At 41.2% G+C, this 20,030-nt stretch overlaps 1 protein-coding gene across 1 annotated transcript in view; it reads right to left on the bottom strand.

Moving 5' to 3' along the window:
* MTREX (Mtr4 exosome RNA helicase) overlaps window positions 1-20,030 on the bottom strand; it is an 85,189-nt gene that overhangs the window by 62,441 nt on the left and 2,718 nt on the right. Inside the window, exons 4-9 of the mRNA XM_034773805.1 lie at window positions 12,738-12,800; window positions 12,091-12,203; window positions 6,917-7,091; window positions 4,172-4,262; window positions 3,129-3,253; window positions 1,299-1,397 (exon numbers count right to left, since the gene is read on the bottom strand). Coding sequence (XP_034629696.1) covers window positions 1,299-1,397; window positions 3,129-3,253; window positions 4,172-4,262; window positions 6,917-7,091; window positions 12,091-12,203; window positions 12,738-12,800 — 666 coding nt within the window. The remainder of the gene's footprint in view (window positions 1-1,298; window positions 1,398-3,128; window positions 3,254-4,171; window positions 4,263-6,916; window positions 7,092-12,090; window positions 12,204-12,737; window positions 12,801-20,030) is intronic.

The following is a 20,030-nucleotide window of genomic DNA, read 5'->3' as shown; positions in this document are numbered from 1 at the left end:
GTCAGAAATCAGACATTTTAAGTCAGAATACAAAGCAAAAAAAATTGAAATTATTTATAAAAAAAAATAAAATACTACCATAAATTAGCCTGCGACCCCTTTTATTGGGGGAATGTAGAAGCACGTTTGCATGCAAGAATATGAACTAACAGAGAAATTAACAAAGAAGCAGCATACTATGCTGCCTTTATTTGGCTCTGTATTATGATACTGACATAACTGCTGGACCTGGAATTATGAATAGCCTGATTTGAGTCTAGTACTGCTCCCAGTGACAACAGTTGTTATGAGAAGGGTCCTACCGAATTCACGGCTGTGAAATCTCATCTCCCCCACTGAAATCTGGCTGTTGTAGAGAAGACCAGATTTCACGGAGCTGACTGGCCAGAGAACGGCGGCTGCTGGCTGGGAGCCCAGCTCTGAAGGCAGCACCGCTGACAGCATCAGCGCAGAAGCGAGGGCATGGTATGGTATTGCTACACCCTTACTTCTGCGCTGCTGCTGGAGCTAGCACTACCTTCAAAACTGGGTGCCCAGCCAGCAGCTGTCCTCCGGCCACACAGCTCTGAAGGCAGCAATGCAGAAGTATGGGTGGCAATACCATGACCCCCCTGCAATAGACTTGGGACACCCCCCCATAGTTCACTTTGGTTCGGTACCCCCACAATTACAACACTGTGAAGTTTACAATTTAAATATCTGAAACTGTGAAATTTACAGTTTTTAAAATCCTATGATCATGAAATTGACCAAAATGGATCATTAATTTGGTAGGGTCCTAGTCATGAGATGTGTATTTTAAGATTTTGTATTTCTGGATCACAAGGTTTTTTTTGTTTTTGTTTTTGTTTTTGTTTTTTTTACATGCAGGGGAGAAACAGTGTTGACAAAATAAGGGAACACTGCAGAGATAATCAAGTTAGCACCTCATGAGGGGGAAAGTTCCTACTCAAACTCTTGAGCACCTCAATGTGGCACATCATACCCACCTGAATTCTGGGACATTAAATAAAATAATTGCTGTGTTCTATACCACTGTAATGTTTAACAGCAATCAGAGCACCATGGTCAGAAGTTTGTTTTTCTTTTCTTTTTTTTTTTAAATGAAGGGAGGGGGGCTATCCCACATAGACCTATTTTGTCTGTCAATCAGGTAGGGATAGGTTGAATCAGTGGTCAAAATTTTTGCCACAAGTTAATGGGTGGGAGGAAATTCAAAGCCAAATTTTGAGAAGGACAGTCTCATAATTATTGAAAGCACAGACAATAATCTTTCAAACAAACTAAATATGTCTTACATTTTCATCAACCACAAGGTGGAGTCCATCCCCCCCTGCTGGGAAGATATAATGTTGCAGAGGAGTAGGTCGATAATCTGTGTAAATCACGTGGCAAGGCTAAGAGGGGAGAAGCAAAACAATTTACTTCTTTGCTACTATAAATATGGTATTTATTCAAACAATAAATATACCCCCTTGACCACAGTCTGGAGACAGCACTTTCCAGAGAAAAATCAAAAATATTTTAAATCCCAAAACAATAAAAGATTGTGATCAGTCACACTTCTCTTATTAGAGCACAATCAGGAATGCAAAACCATGTTTGCTTTAGACGCTCATACATTACTGTCTGCACTGAGAGTTGTGGGGGAAGCTAGGGTGTGACTGTACAGTGCACCAGCTTGTATGCGGACACTGCTACAGTGCAGTCAAAGTCCCAGAGTAAATTTAGTAAACATAGTAAACTATGCTTTCAAGCAACATTATTCTAAGGGCTAGTCTACACTGGCAGCGCTCTAACGTGGCTTGTGTGGTCTTAAACGAAACAAAACAAAAACAAACAAAAAAACACCTCCACGAGGGGTGTAGCTCCCAGCACTGGTGCACTGTCTACACTGGCGCTTTATAGCTCTGAAACTTGCTGCGCTCAGGGGATTGTTTTTTCACACACCCCCAAGTGAGAAAGTTGCAGCGCTATAAATTGTCAGTGTAGACAAGCCCAGAGTGAGTTTGTCTCACTCATTCGCATGCAGGCACGCGCCCATCCTCTTAATCTCTCTCCATGGACACATGCACACCTAGCCTCCCCCTGGCAGTGATCTGCTCTTGGTTGCTGGCTGCTTCAAGCAGACATGCCCGGGCTGCTATGGAAGGGGCGAGTGTTCCCCAGAGATTTCTTTGCTCCCCCATTTTTCTGCAGGGTGAAGAATTCCCCCAGGATTAAGATTCAAACCCTGGCTCGCCATATAGTAACTTGCCATGTAGATAAGCCCTGATGGAAAGTTAGGCCTAAAACATATTATCCAAAATATTTATATAGTACTAACAGTGTCTCTTGGGGAAGGAAAAAAAAAAATACAAATACTTTTCAGGAACACACAATTACAAGTTCAATGTAAAAGCGTCAATTATTGGAGGGATACAGCAATAAATAAGTCTCGTTCCAATTTAACAGTTACAAAGAAACCTTATGACTTAACAAATGCTGAGACCTACCAGAATATAAAAATCAAAACAACGAAACAAAGATTAAAAACTCCTAATTTCATTTCCACTTACTGTCACACATTGCGAAGAAATTTGCATTGTACCCCTCTCCCCAAAAAGCACACAAAGTGTTCCTTTTATAAAAGATTAAAAAGTCACTGTGAACTTAAAAATTGTATTTTACACCAATTTCCTTTCCTAGGTTACTATAATTGGATTTTTGAAACTCAGCGTTTTTAAATCCAACTCATGTTTCACGATTTATGCTTTTTACATTAGACAAATGATAAAAAAAAAATCTATTTTCTCTCATACACACCCCCACACACAATCTTTTTGTTCATGTTCTCTGTGCTGCATTGTTTGGGATGCAAACACTTCAGGGGAATGTTTACTTGTTTAAAACAACTCCTGTATTAGTATTTTAAATATATAAACATTTATATTGTTTTACAAAACTGTAGATTTGTGTTTACATAGTCAAAATTTTGTGCCAATTTTGAGTTGACAACATCTCTTTAATTTAAACTGTAAAAGCACCACAACCTATCTAAGAATAGAGTTCCCATACACTTATCAGATCGTCCACTTTTTAAGATGGAGATCTCGTGGATCAGACCCCACCCAACAATGACTCCAGACCTGTTTATGAAGATGGCAAATCCATTCAGCAAACTGGCGGGCATTCGGAATAGTGGCAGAAAGAAACACGTAGTGAACATTGTCAGGTAGCAAAATAATGGTCTCCTCCCAAACCACACCACGTTCTGAAAACAGAAGATGCACATGACAAATTATATGAAGGCTGCACAACCACCTCTCCCCACCTATTGAGTTCCAGGTACAAGCACTCTGGTCACTGCAGCTCTAATTAATTATTCCAGAGCAGACCTCACTAAGAAAAGCTGTGCCTAATTGATGGGCTGAGGAGCACTAAGAGGCTAATTAGGCCATTAGGCAGATGATACAAAAGGCACAGCAAAGAAGTAGGCTGAGGGGAAGCAGACAGACAGACACATACTGAGGCTATGTCTACACTACCGCGGTAAATCGACCTACGCTATGCAACTACAGTTACGTGAATAACGTAGCTGGAGTCGACATACTTTAGATTCATAGATTCTAGGACTGGAAGGACCTCGAGAGGTCATCGAGTCCAGTCCCCTGCCCACATGGCAGGACCAAATACTGTCTAGACCATCCCTGATAGACATTTATCTAACCTACTCTTAAATATCTCCAGAGATGGCCGAGTTACTGCAGAGTCTACACCGCAGGGGGTCGACAGGAGAAAATCTCCTGTCGACTTACCTTACTCTTCTTGTTGGGCGCAGAGTACAGGGGTCAGCTGGAGAGCGATCTGCAGTCGATTTGGCGGGTCTTTACTAGACCCGCTAAATAGACCGTTGGTGGATCGATCTTAGAGCCTCGATCCTGGCTGGAGTGTAGACCTTCCCTCACTCTGCTCTTCACTGATGACTCCCCAGGATTGTAGGTGTAAGGCTGTCCAGCATACAAGATGGTGGGAACCAACATTGTAAATAAACCATATAGGGTGTTTTACCAACAAAAAGGTCTCTGAGCTGTTTGTGGACTTGAGCAGAGGCAGGAGCGAGCAGGCCATGCCACAGATGGTAAAAAGAATATACTATTTACTTCATAGCAAAATTGTAAATACACCATACCTGAGTCTCTCATATAATGGATTTCATCAAATATAACCCAGGCAACTTCTCGCATAACTTCAGAACCTCTGTAGAGCATACTTCTCAAAATCTGAAGAAAATAAAGGGTGCAAATGATGAACCTAGCACTTAAGTAACAATTATTACTACTGAATGTACTCTGTTTTCAAGGATCTCCTTAAGAAAGTTTCAGAGAGATGTTTGGCTCATGTTCATATGGCAATATGAAACCTTAATTTGTAATTAAAAAACCTACACATTTAGAGTTAGACTATTAAGAAGAATATCAAATCTGTAGCAAGCTTCTCCTAGAAATAATTATAAGATACTCCTCACAATAAACTCTAATCAAACTCAACAACATGATTTGAACCTGTTCCCCCCGAGATATAGTGAAGGAATAAGGGGCTGAATTTATTGCCATTACTCTGATTCTCCATTTGATAGCATGTTACCACTAAATTTCAGGACCAGTTCAGCTTAATGTTCTTTTAAACCTTCATTCACCCAAAAGATGTCACACAGGTAATTATTATGTTAAGGGGAAATCCTTTAAAGCCTAAGAGTTCTTCCCACTCATGTTTTTCTCCTAAAAACTATTTACTTCTTTAAAGTGACTTCTGCTTATTCCCACTTGTGGGAATCTATTGAGCAGTACCACCCCCCTCCAGAAAGGTAGGCTGAGAAGTTCTAACTAAACAAAGATTGCAGAATTGGTTCCAGAATAATCTGACCTAGATGCCAATCTGAGAGAGCAGTGGTGAGTAAATGTGTAAAGTGAACTGCAGGTCTGTTTTCCACCAACTTCTAAGATGGAAACACGACAAAGACTTGCTATCAATGCTGCCTTAGCCACAGTGGGGTTAGTCATAAGATCCTGAGGAACTGACACCCAAGCTAACGTAATATGTCAAAGTACTCAATCTAATCTACTGATGCAGGGGATGAATGGAAGTAGCATTCCTTTTAAAAACTGATTCCCAAAAGCTATAAAAAAAAAATCTTGCTAACTTTAAGTACCTCAGTCCTACCCAAATAAAAACTTGAAGTCCTCAACATATAGGATAATTTTCCCCAGGTAATAATGAAATTTTGGAAAGACCATCAGGAGAGCAATAATCTGAGTCAGGTGGAATTCAAGACACCATTTTTTATACAACCTTGGACCACTTTATCCCTGTGAAATATGGTGACAAGAAATCAGCTGAGTATGCAACACGCACTCTTCTTGCAGATGTAACTGATTAAAAATACTGTCTTTAATAACAGGTGGAATCTCCAAAGGTCTCAAAAAGAGAGTCCATCAACCCTGTCAGCACCAGGTTGAAGTACCATTTTGCAATGGCTTTTCTGACTAATGGGAAGATTGATGACATTTCAGGAGTCTTGTGACTTGACTGAAAACAATAGAACTGTTTACTGACAGATATGGTGAGAGTGTACGCAATTGCACCTTCATAGAAAAACAAGAGAGGAGGAGAGGCCACAAATAATAAATAACCTAAAAGAGATTATATGGATGTAGCATATGGATACAGATTGGCTGCTCACAGAGAAAGCCATTTCAGAGCAGAGGGCTTTTTGGATTACAATAAAATTAGTCAGCCTCCCGTGAACAAACAGCAAGGTCAACTGAGATGTTCAGATATTCCTGAAAGAGCTGGTCTGATGACACCACTAAGAGAAACAGAAGCTTCCCTGAAAGATCCATTCATCAACACAGTGTAGACCAGTGTTTCTCAACCTTTTTGGGTGGGTGACCCTCTCTGAACTTAAAAAAAAGTGTGACCCGACCCCCCCCCACACTTGAAAAAAATTGCAACCCCTTACCCAGAGCTGAAGCATTTCACATCGCTGTCTGTTACCCAATGAAATTTGAAGACAGACAGCTCCATTTCTTGAGTCAGATCTGCCATTGTTTAAGTCAAGGACCATGCACATCATCTCAAACCTGAGTAAGTCAGGCACCAGCCCCACAAAGCCATTGCCTCCTGATAGAGTTGTTGAGAAATGAGCAACACCTTAATTGCTGAGGAAGACATGGAAGCTCTGCTGCCTACTGGTGCAAGCTTGAGATGTGAAGCACTTACACAATGAGCAGCAATCTAGACTTCCCCAGGCAGAGGAAACAACAGGTACATGAATCCACCTCTGGAACTACATGGAAGCATGAGGCATACTACTGCAGTAAATCCTTGGTGACTTGATTGGTCATGAGAAAAAGGTCGAAGGATTATACATTTAGAATAAAACCGTAATGTGCAATGGGGCACACTACCTAATATTTACTAACTAGCTAAACTACAATAGAACAGTAAATATGGAAGCATTACCATTCACCTGCAGCTAGCTGAGAAAAAGTAAGAAACTGCAATGTTTGAGGCCATGTCACCCTTTTACAATCTGGTTCCGAAAATTCAGTACTTAGAAAGGGAAAACATGCAGCCCTAACAGGCACTGCTTTCCAGAAGGTTCCTGAGGCACCACAGTGCCTGGGACACATCTCAAAAATGTGAACATACAGAAGTCATTTCAAAGTAGTTAATTCCCACCCACCCCATCAGAGACTAAATTGAAGGCAGGGGGAACTTAAAATGTTGTGTTATTTTTAAACGTAATTCACCCAGTATAATCTTTGTTGGAAATCTTTCTGTTTCAGCCATTCTCAACAGCATGGGCCAAAAATACTCCAACAGAAACAAAAAGGAAAAACAAAAGGACTAAGTACTACCTACTTAAACATACCTCTGTTGTCATTACAAGACAAGAAGCTGTAGGATTAATGGTGACATCCCCAGTCATCAAACCAACATCCTGAAATTCTTCATACATCTCACGATACTTCTGGTTACTCAGAGCTTTAATGGGACTGGTAAATATCACACGCTGTTTCTCCCTCAAAGCCAAGGCAATCGCATACCTACAATATAATATTAAATACATGTGAGACATTTACACCTTTCTACCGTTCCATGAAAAGTAAAAATCTATCACAGAAAACTGGTAACAAAATAGGAATCCTTTCACCTGTTGGTTACCAGTTTCAATTTAATCCAAGCTGGTAGAACTTATATATCATTGCACAGAGACTCTGTAAGTTACACTTGGCAAATTAGATTTGTTATATAAGTTAAGTAGTGACTGTGACGGGTTATCCCCCACTCCGGGGTGCCACCTGATGTACAGGGGTACCACTGAGCCCGCCTGTTCCACCAGTCTGGGCTCCCTTACACTGACCGGCGGAGCCAGACCCTCAAGCGTCCTCCAGCACACACGGTAGGGGGACACCCAGCTGCAGAAAGACACAGACACTGAGATCAGCTCTGCATGGAAAGACTCAGGTAGGGAATTGCCTAGCACACAAGTGTACACCTGCTCTGGAATGTAAACCCAAAATTCTATTGTCTTGCGCTGCACAGGGAACTGTACAGCGCAAGCTAACTGAAATTCGCCTCCTTCCTCAATGTGAAGGAAGATATGCACAACTTTTTGCCCCTCCCCAGTTATGAATTTCACAAACTGGTTTTAGAGAAAACAAAGCCAAGTTTATTAACTACAAAAGGTAGATTTTAAGTGATTATAAGGGATAGCAAATAGATCAAAGCAGGTTGCTGAACAAATAAAACAAAAACCAAACTAAGCTTAATACACTAAAGAAACTGGTTACAAGCTGTGCTCCCTGTAAGCTGCACGCTTGGGCGGCTGCCCAGGAGAGATTCAAATGCCACTGAGCTGATTAGCAGGGCGCACACAGCCGGCAGCATGTGCTCCGTCCTACAGCTGCTCCCAGGACCCTCCTGCTGGCTGTGCAGAGCGGGAGGGCGGAGGAAGAGGGAAGGGGAGGAGGGTGCAGCTCTCAGGGTGTCCCCCTCCCTCCACCCGTACCCCATCTCCGCAGAGCAGGGGAGAGGGGACACAGCTGGCTCAGGACTGAGTCAGGACTCGGAGCTGCTGCGGTGAATTGTGAGTGACTGAATGCCTTTCTTAAAGAGACAGTGCATTGTTTCTGAGATTTCCCCAGCAGTCAGTTCACACAGTTTCTGTCTCTCTCTCACACATGCTCTCTGTCTCACTCTCACACACACACACACACACACACGCTGTCTCTTTCGCACTTACCTCCCAACACATACTTGTATTATTATTGTTGTTGTTACTTCTTGGTACTTCCTGCAATGCACATATATTGTCTGTGATTTTATTCTTTCAAACTTCGTTACTTTTGACTGGTCTATGCATTTCATAATTTTTATTTCTCTTACACATAAATGTAATTCTCTAAGTAGGGAGTTCTAAAATGCCTAACCTGTCCTGGCTGAAGTAATTATCCCTATGGTAACTTTTTAAAAATATATATTATATCTAGGTTTTATGTTTCTACTGGTGTGGCGCACATTCCTTGGGGCACATAAAATTTATTCCACACATGGCTGGAAAAAATTAGAGGGAACATTGGTTACAAGTAGTAATTCACCCTAAATGTTGTTTTAGGCACTTCTTTCACAGGCCAGACACCTTTTCCAGCCTGGCCTCAGCTCTTCTCCACCCCTTTTGTCTTTGTTTCTTAGGCCTTGTTTACACTGGCAAGTTTCTGTGCAGTAAAGCAGAGTTCTGTGTTGTAACTCCCGAGCTGTACACATTGTCAAGCCACTTAGTGTGCTGAAACTGCACAGTTGCAACGTTGTTTAAAAGAACACCACCCCAAGAGACGTACAACTTTCTGTGCCAGGGCTACAGCACTGCGGTGCCAGTATAGACACCCTGGTCGATTACAGCACTGCAATTGGCCTCTGGGAGGTGTCCCACAATGCCTGTTCTTGCCTCTCTGGTCATCGGTTTGAACTCTATTGCCCTGCCCTCACGTGACCAACAGTCATCCCCACCACGTAAATTCCTTTGGAATTTTGAAAGTCCCCTTCCTGTTTGCTTGCTGATGCGTGCAGTGGTCTCAGCGCATCTTTCCAGGTGGCCATGCCTGCTCCATGTACCAGGCAATCCCCCGCTTGGAGCAATGCCGAGCTGCTGGACCGCATCAGCATATGGGGAGAGGAGGCTGTCCAGTCCTAGCTGCGCTCCAGCCTTAGGAATTATGATACCTACGGACAGATTTCATGAAGCATGACAGAAAGGGGCCTTGACCTGGACACATTGCAGTGCAGGGTCAAAGTGAAGAAGCTGTGGAACGTCTACCGCAAGGCAGGCGGGAGGCAAACCACCGCTCTGGTGCTGCGCCCACGAGCTTCCGGTTCTAGAAAGAGCTGGACATGATACTCGGTGGTGACCCCACCTCCACTGTGAAGGCCACTGTGGATACTTCAGTGGTTCGCCTCCCAGTCGAGAGTGGACCAAGCCAGGAGGAGGAAATCTTGGATGAGGACGTGGAGGGAGACCCAGGGGCAGAGGATGACTTGGAGGTCAGAGACGCATGCAGCTCAGAGCCCTTTTCTACCCCGGAGGAGACTAGCCAATCACAGCTGTCGGATCATGGCGAAGCACAAACAGGAGAGGAGACCCCTGGTAAGTGGATCTGATTTTGGGAATTGCTGAAGCGAGATGTTGGGGGCAGTAGGGTTGCAGAAAACAGGATTGTGCCTGTATGATGCGCGTACCACCACATGCCTCGTCTGAGCGGCGGAACAGGCTGTTGATTGACTCCCTCACTTCACGGGAATCTGCCTCACCCAGGAAACTCTCGTGGAGATACTGGGCAATCCGCTGCCACAGGTTCTTTGGCAGAGCTGCTTTGTTTCTTGCCCATTAACGGTAACTTTCGCGTACCACTCTGCCATCACTGGGCGTGGGGGGGAACAGACTATTGCTGCACAGAGGCAAGCCGCATAAGGGCCAGGGCAGATGCCGCAGTCTTGGAGAAGACCCTCCCTTGATTCCCTGCTCACCCTCGGCAGCAAGATATCTTCCCTAATGAACACAGCCTGTGGAAAATGTGGGGACAGGAATGATTATCGCCCCCCCCCAGTGTTGGCTCTCCCCAAGAGCCATGTGCCTAGTGTACAGTAGGGTCTGGGAACACTGATTTACCCTGCCCCTGTGGCTACTCACCATTTTGGGGGTCTTGTGGCTCATGTGTACTTGCCTGGGGTCAGCCAGTAGATGTTTTCAGCAGTCATCCCGCGCAGAGATTTAGTGAAGAAGGATCCCTGATTAACTTATTTCCCTGCCTTAAATGGGATTTAAATATGGCAGGATTCCTTGGTTTCACAGTTTGAACCCCACCCCCTATTAGTGGAAAAATACTAGTAGCCCAAGATGAAGTTCAGTACCAGGTGACATGATCACAGTGTCAAAGCAGCCATGAGTCAAAGGCCATTTGAAGCATCCCAGGAAGATGGGAGATTAGCACCTTCAAAGACCTATTGTCCTCCCTAATGGTTCATTGACTTGTCCCCAGCTAACCAGCCAGACTGATTGCATTTTGTCTGATGAGTGTTCCCCAGGTGCAAACATTTTTGTAATTGATACATAATCAATATTCCTAGCTGTAGATACAAAAATGATACATGCATACAAATAAGACAATCACATTCAGCAAATCATAACCTTTCCAATGATCTCTCACATGACTTATCTTGCACAAAACACATTAGTTATGCCATATTCATATCATAACAATATTTCTATGAAGAATATGGGGCATAGTGTCACAGTGACCTGAAATCCTTACAGAAGATAATTATAGAAAAAAATTTGAGAGAAAGCGTTAAATGCGAACAAAGACTGAGCTACCGTTTTATCTGAAGAGGTGCTCTCTCCAGTTAAGGGTAGAGCAGGGGTTCTCAAACTGATGGTTGGGACCCCTCAACGCAAGTTTATTACATGGGGGGTCGCGAGCTGTCAACCTCCACTTTGCCAAACCCCACTTTGCCTCCAACATTTATAATGGTGCTAAATATATAAAAAAGTGTTTTAAATTCATAAGTGGGGGTCGCACTCAAAGACTTGCTATGTGAAAGGGGTCACCAGTACAAAAGTTTGAGAAACACTGGGGTAGAGGCCTCTTATTGCCAAACGAAAGCATAGGGGAAAATTTATAAAACTGCTTCCCATGCCAATATCCACATTCTATGGTTAAATAATAGACATCAGCCTACAATGAAGTCAAACCATTACCTCTCAACAAAAAACAAAAAAACAAAAATCAATGATTTGACTACGAATTACAGCCTAGAGACAGAAAACATAGCATGGTGATTTTCTAAAATCAGTCAACCTGTGGGACTTTTGGCCTACATAACATTCCCTGGCAACAACTTTAACAGGGGTCAAAAAAGAATTAGATAAATTCATGGAGGATAGGTTCATCTATGGCTATTAGCCAAGATGGTCAGGTATGCAACTCCATGGTCCACGTGTCCTTAGCCTCTGACTGCCAGAAGCTGGGAGTGGGCAACATGGGATGGATCACTCAATGATTGTCAGTTCTGTTCCCTCTGAAGCACCTGCATTGACCACCGTGGGAAGACAGGATAGGATATTGGGCTAGATGGATCATTGGTCTGACCCAGTATGGCTGTTCTTATGTTCTTATCTAAATATCTGTGTTGCAACAAGTGTTTTCCTTTCATCCTACATAAAAAAAACCATCAACAGAAGCAGACTGTTTCCAAAAAAACAAAAACAAAACAATCTAAAAGTGGAGAAATCTTCTACCACTCTCACTTGCTAAGCACAATGAAGAAAATAACTTTTGTTTTAAATTTTAACACTCCTGAAGTGGTCAAAATATTTGTAAGTCATTAAGTCACACTGTACTACTGGCAACAGACTACTTTAGAAAGTGTGACTGATTCTACAGAACCTTTAAAAGTTTTCCTCTTGAGTCTGACATATAGTTCAGCAGAATGATCAGGAGAAACACCACACTATTCACTCTTACAAAAATCTATCACAAAATTACTTACTCTGCACAGACAGTTTTTCCAGCTGACGTATGAGCTGACACTAAAACAGACTGATTGTTATCCACACAAAGAATGGCTTCTCTTTGAAAAGCATCAAGAATGAATGGATATTCCTAAAAAGAAAAAAAAAACGCATTTAAAAGAAACACACTTTATAGCTTAAATTTCCAGCCTCGAGTGAAATTTTGTGACTAGTTACCATCTCATTCCACTTGAAAATAGTATTTTATAATAGCTTTTTATTTAGATTTTGAATTAACTTACTTTGAGAGTTAAGTTTGAGAGTCTCAGCCTAATCCGTAACTGATGTAAAATGGCAGATCTAGGCCTTTATATGTTTAGATTTTGTATGGAGTTTATTACGAAAATAAAAGAAGAACAAACCCACAGTTTATACCACTGGAGCCACTGAATGATGCTGTCAAATGGGTGGTGGAAACCAAACCAGAACAATCTCTCCATCTAGCTCTAACAAAAAATTACACTAAAGACAAACATTCATCTACTCATTCAGTAGAGAGACCAGTTTTTAAAGGTTTCCTTTTACGTCACGGCTGCTGATAGGGCCCATTTATCCCCATCTATCTATTTATAGCCTACAGGCTATACATCTGTATTTTGCTTTTTCTTTTAAATCTAGAACACACCTTTGCAGCTTTTCCAGTTCTTGGCTTGAGGGCTATGAAGTCTTCATTTGCAGGAAGTGCAACCTGACAATATATATTTTAAACAAAAACAGAAAAAAACACCAAGTTTTAGAATGCTTTGTGTTCAAGGTGATTCTTAATTACAATGCAGCCACTCTGGCTCAAACTACTATTCAATCAGTATTATCAAGCTAAACAAACTGGGTCAGGACTCAGGAGACAAACAAAACACAGGAATTTACTTTTGACTTTTCAACTTTTATAACACTGCTGCTTATGTTTTGTCAAATGTTCCCTTTTTTTCTTCAAACCCATTTTTTCAAGCTATCACTAATAAGTTCCATTCCCTCCTTTTCCTGGTGTACCATCTACTGTTTTGTCTTGTCTTAGATGGTTAGCAATTCAGGATAAGGAACATTGCAATATATGACTGTAAGCTACTGTTTTACTACTCCTAGGGAAATTCTGCATCAAAAAATTAAAAATTCTGCACACATTTTAAAATTCTTCAAAATTATGCATATTATCAGTCAAAATAACACAATATAATCACAACATTTCAATTATTTTGGCAATGTATTTCAAAATACCTGTCAGCAAGTATGTCGGTAACAATACAGACAAAATAAAAAAAGATTCAGGAAACATTTTTTGATAAATAGATTCCTTACTAGGCATATTAATACAGAACTTGATGTATCTTTGTTGACAGTTATCTTCTTTTCCAATGAAATTAAATATTTCACTTAAACAAAGTCATTATACAAAAGTATTGTAACGACCTGACCTAAGAGGGTGCTAGCGTCTGTCATGTCTTGTCCAAGTTCAAGCTTCTATGTGTATTGTAAAGTTTTTGGGTCACACCACTGTAGCGGGAGGGGATTGGTGAGTTAGCGGTAGTTTAATTGTAGGATTGGAGGTAGTTAGCATGGGGAAGGGAGACCCCAGGTAACATGTGTATGTCAGGGAAAGTGCGTACATGCACATTTTTTTGTGTGGGTTAGGTTGCGTGCATGGTTCACCAACCAACACCCTTTTGTCTCCAGAAGTAGTAGGCGTGCCCCTGTGCCAGGTGCGGGCAGGAGTGTTGAGGAGGCAGGGGGCAGCAATAGCTGGGAGGGTTCAGGCTAACAGGGACTAAAAGAGGAAGGGTGGCGCCACTAGAATCAGACGCGCACAGAGTGGTGCTCAGGATGAAGTGCTACTGTACAGTGTGAGTGAAACTGCTGCACCCATCGAGAGGCCTACGGTTCCAGCCTGTGTGTAAGCTGAGTTATCGGGCTAGAGCAGGGGTCAGCAACCTTTGACAAGTGGTGTGCCAAGTCTTCATTTATTTACTGTAATTTAAGGTTTTGCATGCCAGTAATACATTTTACATTTACAGGGGCTGGCGGACGGAACCCCAGACCAGCAGTGGGGGCAGCAGACGGAACCCCAGACTGGCGGTAGGCTGAGCCCCTCTGCCGCTGGGGTTCCATCCATCCCAGCAGGCTGAGCGGGGCTGGCGGCCAGGACCCCGGTTGGCAGCAGAGTGTCACTAAAAATCAGCTTGCGTGCCACCTTTGGCACGCATGCCGCAGGTTGCCAACCCCTGGCCTAGAAAGACAGCTGTGAGTAGTGTTACGCTAGGGGATCAGAGTGTGGGAGCACCGTTAGCTCAGGTAGCAAGGGTTTATTGTTTTGGCATGGCACGGGTCAACAGAGGCTTAGAGTGCCGTAAGAGGGAAATAAAAAGCTCCCTGAGCCCTGCATTGAAATTCTACATCTGTCCATTATTGAAACAAAAAATTAGAGAAACGCTTCAACGTCACAGTATATACTAAACAGCCTATTCACTGCTCAGATCCTTTTACACCTCTCGAAAGTTAACAAACGTCCTGTCTTTGAGTAATAGCTCATTTAAACTACAATATGGAAAAAAGCCCCAATAACTACTCGGTATTTCCTAAACACATGAAAGTTAAGTTACGAGTACTTGGTAACCAATACCCTGAATTTCAGTTATAATCCTGGATTTTCATTTAAATTACATTACAGAAGACCAAACAGCAAAATAAAGTAGAATGTCATTTTAAATTGCTCAGAATTTTCACACATTAAAGTCATACATTTTTGCTAATCATTGTCAAGCGTTTCAGTACAATCCAGTATTTTCATTTAAATTATAGTACAGAAAACAAAGCCTTTAAATTTTTCTCACTTAGTGATTTCCTTCTGGTAGAAAGGATCAAATTGTACAGTGAAAAAATTATCTCTGCATCTGCAGAGTTTGAGACAGCATTTACACAATTCAAGGCCAGATTTAGTGAAAGAAAATTCCAAATATCACCAAAGCCAAAACACTTGGAGGTCTACAAAAAAAGCTTGACTTCTAATAGCTTCAGGCACAATTCTTTCCCTGTACAATTTTAGGTCATGTTCAGTTACCTCAGAAAAACCAGGTATTGCTTGAAAATATTCACAGTGTTCTTGCACAATATAAACAGGATGAGGATCAAATAACTTACAAGCCTTCAGAAAATTCAGACCTGATTGTCCAAATGACAAATATTTATCAAGCTTTTCAGAAGCTTAATGGAATGTCTCTTTAAAGAGATCTAGACAGGCAAGTTTCAGAGTGGTAGCCGTGGTAGTTTGTATCAGCAAAAAGAACGAGAAGTACTTGTGGCACCTTAGAAACTAACAAATTTATTTGAGCATAAGCGGTCGTGGGCTAAAACCCACTTCAAAGGACAATCCCTCACTGTCAGAGATCTTGGGAGACAGGCCAGTCCTCGCTTACAGACAGCTCCACAACCTGAAGCAAATACTCACCAGCAACCATACACCACACAACAAAAACGCTAACCCAGGAACCTATCCTTGCAACAAAGCCCGTTGCCAACTCTGTCCACATATCTATTCAAGGGACACCATCATAGGACCTAATCACATCAGCCACACTATCAGAAGCTCGTTCACCTGCACATCTACCAATGTGATATATGCCATCATGTGCCAGCAATGCCCCTCTGCCATGTACATTGGCCAAACCAGACAGTCTCTATGCAAAAGAATAAATGGACACAAATTAGATGTCAAGAATTATAACATTTAAAAAACAGTCGGAGAACACGTCAACCTCTCTGGTTACTCAATTACAGATCTAAAAGTAGCAATACTCCAACAAAAAAACTTCAAAAAGAGACTCAAACGATAAACTGCGGAATTGGAATTAATTTGCAAACTGGACACCATTAAATTAGGCTTGAATAAAGACTGGGAGTGGATGGGTCATTACACAAAGTAAAACCTATTTCCCCATGCTAATTTTTTTTCCCCTACGGTTACTCACACCTTCTTGTCAACTGTTTGAAATGGGTCATCCTGATTATCACTACAAAAGTTTTTTTTTTCCTCCTGCTGATAATAGCCCACCTTAACTGATTACTCTCGTTATAGTTAGTATGGCAACACCAATTTTTTCATGTCCTCATATGTATGTGTGTGTATATATATATATATATATCTATATCTTCCTACTATATTTTCCCCTGCATGCATCCGATGAAGTGGGTTTTAGCCCATGAAAGCTTATGCTGAAATACATTTGTTAGAAAGTGCCACAAGTACTCCTTGCTCTTTTTGCTAGACAGGCAAGTCTTTCAACAGGAGATAAGTTTTCTGCCTCCCTAAATATCTGAAGAACTCTGAGGTGCTTTCTGAAGGGAGCTCTCTCTCTCTCTCTATGTGTGTGTGTGTGAAATTAAATATATCTGTAGTTCTTCCAGAAGATCAAATGCTTTAACGGTGCAAGGCTTCCTGCTCTCAAATGCCAGACTTAAACTGAGAATTTGTTCACATTTCTTTGCTAATAAAGAGATCTGTACTTTCAACAATGATACTTAGTTGGATCGTTCAACATTTTCTGAATAGTTTGCACCAAAACTGGGGAGCTGTTGTTGCTCTCTTCATTAAAGAACTCTTTGTAGAACTGATAGCTCTTAAAGTGAAACTGAACAACATGGAACCAGCTGTTCCAGCGTGTTCCACCTGTTCTAGGAGGCATGTATGCTGTGGCATCTGGAGACTCCTCCTGTAGTTTCTGGATCATGAAATGATACTACTTCTCTTTCCTACTACCAGAATTACAGAATGTGTTTTTGAAGCACCTTACAAATGTATCAAACAGCTAAAAGGCTTTCTAAATGATTCACCAATTAAGTTAATAATGTGTGCCAAACAGGTGATATGCACAGAATTTGGAAACAACGTAAACAGAATAAAATGCCTTTTTCATGTAACTAGTGTTGTCAGTATCAATTACTAGAATGTTTTCATAATCAATCTGGTACTCATTTACTGCTTTGACCTCAGCCTGTGAAACAGTTGAGTGATTAACAGCATCTAAAAACACTGTATCCACAAAAAAGGAGTTAACATGCCCACTGCAATCAGGTTTTAATGGTGCAAACAATAAGTTCAGAAGTGATCTCGCCTCATCATCACAAAATTCAAAGGTAAGAGCGATTTTCTTGTTTTAAGCTTCAGTTTTAAGTTTTACTTTTCTTCGAGGTCTTCTTCAGCTATCCCTCAATGCGAGCATGATGTCTGCCAAGGGGGCTCATTGGTGGGATGGACTGCAACCTTGTTGTGGTGGAGAGGCTTGCGTGGGCTAAAGACCCTCAAAGCTACATTGTCCGGCACTTTCATACTCCTGGTAGGGTCCCCCTTGGCGAGCAGGTCTGAGGTGAGGCTCCTGACTAACCGTGGTCCAAACTTCACAAGACCTCAACAGTGGATCAGGCATATATAGAGGACCTTTTAGTACTCTGCAGTTGTGAAGGTGGCAGCAGGAGGGAGGCCCTTGGTTGTCGTGGATCTCATTGCCACTGGGTCAGGGTTTTCCTCCTGTCAAGTCTCATGTGGTCACTGCCTGCGCACCAGTTTCTCCACGTTAAAAGACTTCATGCGCAGACCTCTGCATCTCTTCGAGGTATACGTCAGGTAAATATGTCTCATCAGTTGTGTCCTATCAGGATTCACACCATCATTCCAGACCCAGTTGTCAAGAAATTCTCTCACAAGTGGTATTCATTCTTTGACAAGGGGATGTTGGCACCTGTAGTGTCTTCACCCATGCTTTACAAATCTGAAAGTAGAAGTTAGATAAGTCTTGAGTGAGCACAAATGTTTACTATCCATGTAACATCTTTAATATTAGAGCAATACATTTATATTATTTTTAGTTCTGAATTTAGATTTTAATTTAGATTTATAGTATAGTAAAAGATCAGGTGATCTATCTAGATAGAAACAACGAGGAGTCCGGTGGCACCTTAAAGGCTAACAGATTTATTTGGGCATAAGCTTTCGTGGGTAAAAAACCCCACTTCTTCAGATGCATGGAGCCACTTCTCTGATATCTAAATAGAGGGCTCTCTAAATAAATAAATAAAATAAAATAAATACATTTAGTAATTTGGCTTATGCCTCTATCCAAGGAGACTCTCACTCAATAACAAAAATGCATTATTAAATTACAATCAACTGTAAACCATGTTAAAGTGCAAAAGTTATAATAGAGTGTATTATTTATTATTAACAGAAAATTGACCATAGTCATCACTTAAAAAAAAGCTTAAAAACAGAGCTGTCTATTCAAGACCTCAAAGCAAGTGAAGAGACCCCAATGCTATAGTTCTTTTAAACTACTGATATTTCTGTATTTAACATTTTCACTCACCTACACGTTCTTTCTCCACCTTTGTTTCATTTTTCAGTGTGTTGTAATGGTGTTCTGAGCTTTGTTTCCGCCGTCCTCTTGAGCTGCATCTTCCTTCGGTTTGTGGGGGGTTTATGCAAAATGATTCACAATTACAGACCATTGGACATGGCTGAGAACATTTGCAGGATGTGCAAAATAATTTGTCCCCAACCACAGTCCACTTGCAGAGAATTCTTGAGCACAAGAAGATGGTGTAGCTGTTTTTGATGCATGGTATGAAGGCTGTTCACGTTGTGCAAAAAACCAAATATCCCTTCACCCTTTGGTAACTTCATCGGGACCCAGCTGGCTACTTTGGGAAGTACTTTGTCCAGACTGTCCTGACATTTTATCGACTGCTTCATAAACATGTGATGACCAACTTAACTTAATAGTACACTATGAGGTTTATACATCAAGCCTCGCTACTCACACAGCAGGCGTGCTGATGTGCATGCAATGACATTAGGGGTGTATACATAACTAATATTTTGCATTTGAAACATGCAAACTGGAAAAAGGAAGCATTTTAGTGTAAATCACAAATTGTGTGTGAAAAAATAAAATTCTGAGGGGAACATTAATTCTGTGCAAATTCTGCATTGTGTAGTGGTGCAGAATTCTGGGAGTAGTTTACATTCGCAACACTACACAGTAGTCATATTTACAAACACACAACTATTTTCATAACTCCAGAGAGGGTTTTAAACATGATGTCTTGGCTAAATACCAGATCAGGTAAATCTATTCCATCTATTTTACACCCATTTTAATTAGAACTAGATTATTAAAAGGGACATTAATGTAAAGAACAATTATACATTTTTTAAAAGTCACCAGCAATACGAATAATCTTTATTAATAAAGATTTTTCATAAATCTAATTAACTTTGTTCAGTGTTAATGACACTCAAGCTAAACAAACAGGGAAAACAGACTAGTTTTTTCCACTTTCTGCCTATCATGCACTAGCACAACACTGTTTTCTATAAAAGCCTTATTTAGGTCTACAATGATTTGACGAGTTCTTTTCATTTCCTGTACTATTCTGTAGTATTATCATGCACTGTTGAAGAGCTGCACTCCACCACAAATGTGGCTGCATTTCATTGATAGGTTCAATTATCATTACAGCTACTATAATCCGCTAGGCACTTTCCAGACACAGGAAACGAATGGTAGCCTACCATATATATAATGGGCTGTAGAGACTTAAGAGTTTCTATGGTCAGCTGCTTTCTTACAAGTTTAACAGCAGAAGTGGGTTGAGTAAGCTCTATATCACTGAAATGGATGTTGAGAAGCTTAATTGGTGATATCAGAATGCAAGTCTGAAAGATACAGCCTAATTTAGAATTTAAGCCCTTTACAAGGACATTTTTTCTATCTTTTACAGAGAACCAAAAACATTATGAGTATTCAGTAAGCGTTAACATAAAATGCTTTGAGATTCACAGATGAAAGGCAGTGTAGAAATGTAGAGAGTACAAAAACACCAAACAGAATATTAAGATAGTAATGATTATAGCAAAAAGATTAAAGAGCTT

The sequence above is a fragment of the Trachemys scripta genome, chromosome 6 (genome assembly GCF_013100865.1).
Source record: "Trachemys scripta elegans isolate TJP31775 chromosome 6, CAS_Tse_1.0, whole genome shotgun sequence".
Classification (NCBI taxonomy): Eukaryota; Metazoa; Chordata; order Testudines; family Emydidae; genus Trachemys; species Trachemys scripta.
The sequence above is the reverse complement of the archived record's forward strand: the minus strand, read 5'-3'. Positions and strand labels throughout refer to the sequence as shown.